General features: G+C 44.0%; 1 protein-coding gene across 1 annotated transcript in view; it reads left to right on the top strand.

The window, feature by feature from the left end:
* The first annotated feature begins 1,695 nt into the window (after window positions 1-1,695).
* Window positions 1,696-9,524, top strand: part of GSAP (gamma-secretase activating protein) — a 204,143-nt gene continuing 196,314 nt past the window's right edge. The window contains exon 1 of the mRNA XM_069765130.1: window positions 1,696-1,900. Within this exon, the coding sequence (XP_069621231.1) occupies window positions 1,825-1,900 (76 nt within the window). The 5' untranslated portion in view covers window positions 1,696-1,824. The remainder of the gene's footprint in view (window positions 1,901-9,524) is intronic.

Below are 9,524 nucleotides of genomic sequence, written 5' to 3'. Positions count from 1 at the left end.
GTTGTGGTTAGAATGGTATTGGGGTTAGGGTTTGGATTAGGGTTAGGGGTTTGTTGGGATTAGGGCTGTTAGGGTTGGAGTTAGAATTGGGGTGTTTCCACTGTTTAGGTACATCAGGGGGTCTCCAAACACAACATGGCACCTACAATTTTGCATTCAAAAAGTCAAATGAGCCCTGCCATGCGCCCAGACAGTGGCTTTCCCCCACATACGGTGTATCGGCGTACTCAGGAGAAATTGCATAACAAATTTTGTGGTCTATTTTCTCCCAATACCCTAGTGAAAATAAAAAAGTTTGGTTCCAAAGTACATTTTTTGTGAAAAAAGTCAAATGTTAATTTTTTCCTTCCACATTGCTTTACTTCTCGTGAAGCACCTGAAGGGTTAATAAACTTCTTGATTGTAGTTTGTGCACCTTGAGGGGCTCAGTTTTTAGAATGGTGTCACTTTTGGGTATTTTCTGTTACATTGACCCCCCAACTCACTTCAAATGTGAGGTGGGCCCTAAAAAAATGTTTTTGTAAATTTTGGTGGAAAAATGAGAAATCGCTGGTCAACTTTTAACCCTTATAACTTCCTAACAAAACAAAATGTTTCCAAAACTGTGCTGATGTAAAGTAGACATATGGGAAATGTTATTTATTAACTATTTTGTGTGACATATCTCTCTGATTTAAGGGTTAGGGGCACAAAAATAAAAAGTTTGAAAATTGCAAAATTTTCAAAATTTTTGCCAATTTCCATTTGTTTTCATAAACGCAAGTCATATTGAAGAAATGTGACCAGTAACATAAAGTACAATATGTCACGAAAAAACATTCTCAGAATCACCGGGATCCGTTGAAGCGTTCCAGAGTTATAACCTCATAAAGTGACAGTGGTCAGAATTGTAAAAATTGGCCTGGTCATTAAGTACCAAAATGTCTGTCACTAAGGGGTGAAGGCCATGTGCAATAGCCGCTGCGTGTTTTCTCCTGCGTTTTTTGTGTGCAGATTGCTGTAGGGTCCTGAGAGGAACATACCAGGCACGCCATACATTTTCTGGCGATTTGTGCTCCCATTTTCGCTCAGTGGCTTATATACAAAATTCTGCATGCTGCGGGTGTTGTGGAATTTTTCTAGGATGTTTTCCACAAGCTTCTAAAGACTCGAAAAACGACCGGAAAACACGCACGTGCAATGTGTAAGTACGTACGTAGTGGGATGAACGGAGCATTTACATATGTCAGTATTTGGATGAAAGATAAGTTAAAACATCTATGATATATGGATTCAAAAAAATCCCTGGTCGTTAACTGGTTAAATTATAATGTATATAATTATCTATGAGAACACAGGCTGCAGAGCGTTAACCCCTAGAAACCAATATTTCTGGCTAATAATGGTCAACAAAGGCAGGTGGAGAGCCCCTCACTGCAGCCTTACACTGAGGGATGCTGACAGCAGGGGGCGCCGGAGAGCACTGCCGGCAAGCCCTATACTCATGACGTCACGGGAATTCCCGTCCCTGGTATTTCCTCGGTTTGTCTTCTCTGTTGCAAGCTGCAGCTGATAGACGTCTACAGAGCCAATAGCAGCGGGCTCCTCCTTTCTGGTCATCTGTGATTTGTCTCCTGGGATGTGAGGGCGGAGCTAGGTGTATTGTGGGCTAAGCCTGGCTCGGTGTGAGGGGTAGCAGACAGTGTGCGACGATTACTAGTGGTGCTCGTTAGGGGGCGCAGCCCGTGCATGTGCTAGCTGGGAGGAGAAGCGGCAGTAGTGGGCTGCTGGGGGTAGGAACCAGGTGGGCATCGCTGCCTAGGCGACAGTACACAGGGCGCAGGCATGCTGCTGGAATTCCACGTTACTTTCAATCTCTTAAGAGATGTTCTCCCGTGGGTGTCCACACAAGGAAGTCCAGGTAATGCTGTGTTTTCTTCTTACGGCTATGTCAAGCCTGTTAGTTACTGCTCAGATGTTTACAAGTGTGGCAGAGCCATGTTTGTGCTGTCTTATTACTCATCAGAGCCATGTTTGTACTGTCTTATTACTCATCAGAGCCATGTTTGTACTGTCTTATTACTCATCAGAGCCATGTTTGTACTGTCTTATTACTCATCAGAGCCATGTTTGTACTGTCTTATTACTCATCAGAGCCATGTTTGTACTGTCTTATTACTCATCAGAGCCATGTTTGTACTGTCTTATTACTCATCAGAGCCATGTTTGTACTGTCTTATTACTCATCAGAGCCATGTTTGTGCTGTCTTATTACTCATCAGAGCCATGTTTGTGCTGTCTTATTACTCATCAGAGCCATGTTTGCATTGTCTTATTACTCATCAGAGCCATGTTTGTGCTGTCTTATTACTCATCAGAGCCATGTTTGTACTGTCTTATTACTCATCAGAGCCATGTTTGTGCTGTCTTATTACTCATCAGAGCCATGTTTGTACTGTCTTATTACTCATCAGAGCCATGTTTGTGCTGTCTTATTACTCATCAGAGCCATGTTTGTGCTGTCTTATTACTCATCAGAGCCATGTTTGCATTGTCTTATTACTCATCAGAGCCATGTTTGTGCTGTCTTATTACTCATCAGAGCCATGTTTGTACTGTCTTATTACTCATCAGAGCCATGTTTGTACTGTCTTATTACTCATCAGAGCCATGTTTGTACTGTCTTATTACTCATCAGAGCCATGTTTGTGCTGTCTTATTACTCATCAGAGCCATGTTTGCATTGTCTTATTACTCATCAGAGCCATGTTTGTACTGTCTTATTACTCATCAGATACAGCAGAGCCATGTTTGTACTGTCTTATTACTCATCAGATACAGCAGAGCCATGTTTGTACTGTCTTATTACTCATCAGATACAGCAGAGCCATGTTTGTACTGTCTTATTACTCATCAGATACAGCAGAGCCATGTTTGTACTGTCTTATTACTCATCAGATACAGCAGAGCCATGTTTGTACTGTCTTATTACTCATCAGATACAGCAGAGCCATGTTTGTACTGTCTTATTACTCATCAGATACAGCAGAGCCATGTTTGTACTGTCTTATTACTCATCAGATACAGCAGAGCCATGTTTGTACTGTCTTATTACTCATCAGATACAGCAGAGCCATGTTTGTACTGTCTTATTACTGATCAGATACAGCAGAGCCATGTTTGTACTGTCTTATTACTGATCAGATACAGCAGAGCCATGTTTGTACTGTCTTATTACTGATCAGATACAGCAGAGCCATGTTTGTACTGTCTTATTACTCATCAGATACAGCAGAGCCATGTTTGTACTGTCTTATTACTCATCAGATACAGCAGAGCCATGTTTGTACTGTCTTATTACTCATCAGATACAGCAGAGCCATGTTTGTACTGTCTTATTACTCATCAGATACAGCAGAGCCATGTTTGTACTGTCTTATTACTCATCAGATACAGCAGAGCCATGTTTGTACTGTCTTATTACTCATCAGATACAGCAGAGCCATGTTTGTACTGTCTTATTACTCATCAGATACAGCAGAGCCATGTTTGTACTGTCTTATTACTCATCAGATACAGCAGAGCCATGTTTGTACTGTCTTATTACTCATCAGATACAGCAGAGCCATGTTTGTACTGTCTTATTACTCATCAGATACAGCAGAGCCATGTTTGTACTGTCTTATTACTCATCAGATACAGCAGAGCCATGTTTGTACTGTCTTATTACTCATCAGATACAGCAGAGCCATGTTTGTACTGTCTTATTACTGATCAGATACAGCAGAGCCATGTTTGTACTGTCTTATTACTGATCAGATACAGCAGAGCCATGTTTGTACTGTCTTATTACTCATCAGATACAGCAGAGCCATGTTTGTACTGTCTTATTACTCATCAGATACAGCAGAGCCATGTTTGTACTGTCTTATTACTCATCAGATACAGCAGAGCCATGTTTGTACTGTCTTATTACTCATCAGATACAGCAGAGCCATGTTTGTACTGTCTTATTACTCATCAGATACAGCAGAGCCATGTTTGTACTGTCTTATTACTCATCAGATACAGCAGAGCCATGTTTGTACTGTCTTATTACTCATCAGATACAGCAGAGCCATGTTTGTACTGTCTTATTACTCATCAGATACAGCAGAGCCATGTTTGTACTGTCTTATTACTCATCAGATACAGCAGAGCCATGTTTGTACTGTCTTATTACTCATCAGATACAGCAGAGCCATGTTTGTACTGTCTTATTACTCATCAGATACAGCAGAGCCATGTTTGTACTGTCTTATTACTCATCAGATACAGCAGAGCCATGTTTGTACTGTCTTATTACTCATCAGATACAGCAGAGCCATGTTTGTACTGTCTTATTACTCATCAGATACAGCAGAGCCATGTTTGTACTGTCTTATTACTCATCAGATACAGCAGAGCCATGTTTGTATTGTCTTATTACTCATGAGATACAGCAGAGTCATGTTTGTATTGTCTTATTACTCATCAGATACAGCAGAGCCATGTTTGTATTGTCTTATTACTCATCAGATACAGCAGAGCCATGTTTGTATTGTCTTATTACTCATCAGATACAGCAGAGCCATGTTTGTACTGTCTTATTACTGATCAGATACAGCAGAGCCATGTTTGTATTGTCTTATTACTCATCAGATACAGCAGAGCCATGTTTGTAATGTCTTATTACTCATCAGATACAGCAGAGCCATGTTTGTACTGGCTTTTACCCTACCTTCCATTTTTAACTATTAACCCTTTCACTCTTGATCCCCCAACCCTTATTTCGCACTATGACCCAAATAAAGACATTCCACATCAATTTGGATAAATTGGCCACAGCAGCCGTTTATTTAAAGGGACACTGTCACCTGAATTTGGAGGGAACAATCTTCAGCCATGGAGGCGGGGTTTTGGGGTTTTTGATTCACCCTTTCCTTACCCGCTGGCTGCATGCTGGCTGCAATATTGGATTGAAGTTCATTCTCTGTCCTCCATAGTACACGTCTGCGCTGTGCAAGATTGCCTTGTGCAGGCATGTACTACGGAGGACAGAGAATGAACTTCAATCCAATATTGCAGCCAGCATGCAGCCAGCGGGTAAGGAAAGGGTGAATCAAAAACCCAAAAACCCCGCCTCCATGGCTGAAGATTGTTCCCTCCAAATCCAGATGACAGTGTCCCTTTAACAGATACAAAACATTGAATTTTTTAATACCAACCTAGGATGGGCGGTCCTTGAAGTCCCAAACTAGAACCCATTATTATAAGTAAACTCCCAGCTTGGCCCCGTGCCGAGTCTTGCCTCCAGCCGCTAAGCACCAGCTCAGAGACACCAAAACAACTCGCCTGGCCAGCATCCTCTACCATTGAAACCGGGTCCCCTTTAATCCCTTCCGCGGGATAACTAAATACCAGTCCACATGAATCCACCCAGGGGGGAGTCCAGGAACTCTTGCGATTTTCCCCCCCCCCCTTTACCCCCTTCAGAGCCACCAGCCTCACCAACTTTGAGGACCTCCCCCCACACCACCAACATAAATGTTCTGACCCCCTCACACATTTATGTCTCTCCACACCTTCAAACCTTTTTCAATGCCCTCATGCACCGCCAAACACCACATGTCCAACCCCACTGCATTCAGATAAATACCGTCATTCCTCCAAAATCCCCCTTCCCCCGATTCCAGGTCCATGTGGCGCACAACAATTGCTGCATTCCTCGCCATAAAACGAGACACTGCGCTGTTCACCTTGATCCTTGCCCTATGCACCCCTTGTACGGATCTGGCGCCATACCAAACTTTTCTAGGAATAATCTCTGACCAGACAACCATCACTCTTGGAAACATGGACCACAACCGCAACATATCAAACTTTATATCATTAATCAGCTCCTGGCATGGACACTTCCCCAAATCGTTACCTCCTAGATGAATCGCCAACACATCCGTAACCTGATCCAATCTAATGAATCTATGAAATTCGGGAAGCAGCTGTTTCCATACCATACCCCGCTTTCCAATCCATCTCAAGACTGCCTCGTCCCTTGAGACACCTAATTGTCTCTCATCTGGATGAACCGCTGTCTTCAATGCCGCCCAAAAAACAAACGAGTGACCCATGATCCAACCAATCAGTTGTCTGCGTTCTGAAACAAAACAAATTACAACACCAAGTAAAAAACTTCAATTGCATTATCGAAAATACTACTTAAACTAAAGCTGAGCGAACATAAGAACGAAACCTTACCGACTCCCAACGGCCAATCCTCTTTATTACATCCTCCCCTAGACCTTTCTTTGGTGCCTCCGTAGCTGCCCCGATTCTAAAAGAATGGCCACAATAATTTATTGCCGGAATGCCCCCTTTTTCTAAGCATTTTTTGAATATAGCCATAAGTTGGAAACTGGACAGAAAGGACCCATCTTCATGCACCAGCAGTGGGAAATCGACCGGTCCTCTGTTGCTCCAGAATTCCTTCATACACTTAACCGGACACACCGGAGAACCCTGTACCTCGAATAGCAGTATTTTACAACCCTTAGGGTACTGTCACACAGTGGCATTTTGATCGCTACGACGGCACGATCTGTGACGCTCCAGCATCGTAACAATATCGCTCCAGCGTCGTAGACTGCTGTCACACTTTGCAATGTACGACGCTGGAGCGATAATTTCATGACGTATGTGCGATGTAGAAGCCGTTGGATACTATACGCACATCGTATACAATATCGTGCACACCTTTGTTACACCATGCGATCATGCCGCCACAGCGGGACACTAGACGACGAAAGAAAGTTTCAAACGATCTGCTACGAAGTACGATTCTCAGCGGGGTCCCTGATCGCAGGAGCGTGTCAGACACTGCGAGATCGTAACTATATCGCTGGAACGTCACGAATCGTGCTGTCGTAGCGATCAAAATGCCACTGTGTGACGGTACCTTTACCCTCCACATCTGTTTTTTTGAAGAAAGGATAAATATCACAACTATATCCTCTCCAACATCTACGTCCTGTCTCATAAATCACCTTTTTTACACTTGGATGGACTAACTTAGGTAACGTTCACATTAGCGTTTCCCGACGCTGCGTTGGGAAACGCTGCGGCAACGCATGCGTCATGCGCCCCTATATTTAACATGGGGGGCGCATGGACATGTGTTGTGCGACGCATGCGTTTTTTTTGCCGCAAGCGTTGGGCGCAGAAAATGCAACAAGTTGCATTTTTCTTGCGTCCAAATTTCGGCAAAAAAGGACGCATGCGTCTCAAAACGCAGCGTTTTTGTGTGCGTTTTGGTGCGTTTTTATTTGCGTTGTGAACGTAGCCTAATTCCCCTAAAAACGCCAACGAAAAGAGCTAATTCCCAGGGAGAAGAACAAATATCAATTAAATGATTACACAAAACCAACAAAACCTTTTTCCAGCCCCTCACAGCTTGAAGGACCAAAAAGGACTTTGTTAAATCTCTTAAGGTACCGTCACACTAAGCGACGCTGCAGCGATACCGACAACGATCCGGATCGCTGCAGCGTCGCTGTTTGGTCGCTGGAGAGCTGTCACACAGACAGCTCTCCAGCGACCAACGATGCCGGTAACCAGGGTAAACATCGGGTTACTAAGCGCAGGGCCGCGCTTAGTAACCCGATGTTTACCCTGGTTACCATCGTTAAAGTAAAAAAACAAACGCTACATACTTACCTACCGCTGTCTGTCCTCGGCGCTCTGCTTCTCTGGTCTGGCTGTGAGCACAGCGGCCGGAAAGCAGAGCGGTGACGTCACCGCTCTGCTTTCCGGCTGCCCGGCGCTCACAGCCAGACCAGGGAAGCAGAGCGCCGAGGACAGACAGCGGTAGGTAAGTATGTAGCGTTTGTTTTTTTTACTTTAACGATGGTAACCAAGGTAAACATCGGGTTACTAAGCGCGGCCCTGCGCTTAGTTACCCGATGTTTACCCTGGTTACCAGCGAAGACATCGCTGAATCGGTGTCTGCGGGGAGTCCAGCGACGAAACAAAGTTCTAGACTTTCTTCCCCGACCAGCGACAGCACAGCAGGGGCCTGATTGCTGCTGCCTGTCACACTGGACGATATCGCTAGCGAGGACGCTGCAACGTCACGGATCGCTAGCGATATCGTCTAGTGTGACGGTACCTTTAATCCCCTGAACTTAAAGCCAAAAGCTAAACCTGCCATCCAATTATTTAATTTCGGGACTGACAATTCCCAATAATGACCCACCAATGTTAGCAACTTACTTTCATCATCCACCTCGTCACCCAGCACGGCTTTCCATTCCTCCCAAACGTTCCATGCCTTCCTGTAATGTGCCCAAGTTCCTGACGCCAATGACCTGGATAATAATTCCCTAAACACCCCAAAGGAAGGTTCCATATCTCCACTGAACATGCCAGCCCTGTTGAATCCCCATGAGGTGCCAATTCCAGAAGACGATCCCACTGCGAACAAGAAAGCGCTTCGAGAATAGGGTAAATCATATGAGACCGTACCTCTGCCACAATCCACAAGTTGTAACTTAAACCTATCCTAACTAATTGTTGAAGAAGTCTCAATACAGCATAATCAGGCGAAGAAAACGAGTTTATGGCCCTCAACGCCATCCCTGACTCACAAGTAAAGCAAATCTTCCTGCTCTGAACTTTCCCACCCCACAAAGACAATGCCACAATTATGGGAAACAACTCCCGTATAACTTGGTTAGCTACCAAGCCATTTTCTTTCAACACTTGAGGCCACCACTCCAGCATCCATTCACCAAGAAAAAATAGACAGAAACCGTGCGAACCAATTAGACCAATTAATAGGCCCAAATCCTCTGCCGCTATTACCGGAGCAATCCAAATAGATCTGCCGTTGTATGAGTCCAAGAAAACCGCCCATACCTTCAAGTCGTCATGTAAATCTTTCTTAAGCCTGATGAAATGCCCGGGAGATTTGATTTCCACCGTTGCCAACGACAACCGCCTACAAAATGCTCTGCCCATAGGCATAATGCGACAAGCATAATTCAATTTGCCCAACAAAGACTGAATTTCTCGTAGCGTCATCTTCTTTAAACTGGCAGCCCGATTAACTTCTATCTTCATGTCTAACAATTTTTCCAACGGTAACCTGCATTCCATTGCAGTGGAATCAATTTCAATGCCCAAGAAACTCAGCGAGGTGACTGAACCTACAGTCTTTTCAGCTGCTAATGGTACACCAAATTTCACTGCTACGCTTTCCATTGTATGCAATGAGAAAACATTACTTCCAGCTGGACCAATGAACAAGAAATCATCCAAATAATGAATACAAGAATTCAGGTCAGACACCTCCTTAATAGTCCGCTCCAAGAATGTACTGAACGTTTCAAAATATGCAAATGACAGCAAACACCCCATGGGCAAGCAACGATCAACGTAAAAACCCTCGTTCCAAAAACATCCCAATAAATGCATACTGTCCGGATGAACAGGTAACAGACGGAATCCTGCCTCGATGTCTGTTTTTGCCA

Source organism: Ranitomeya imitator, chromosome 4 (assembly GCF_032444005.1).
Source record: "Ranitomeya imitator isolate aRanImi1 chromosome 4, aRanImi1.pri, whole genome shotgun sequence".
NCBI classification, from domain to species: domain Eukaryota; kingdom Metazoa; phylum Chordata; class Amphibia; order Anura; family Dendrobatidae; genus Ranitomeya; species Ranitomeya imitator.
Note: the sequence above shows the minus strand (reverse complement) of the source record. Positions and strands in the feature narration are given on the sequence as shown.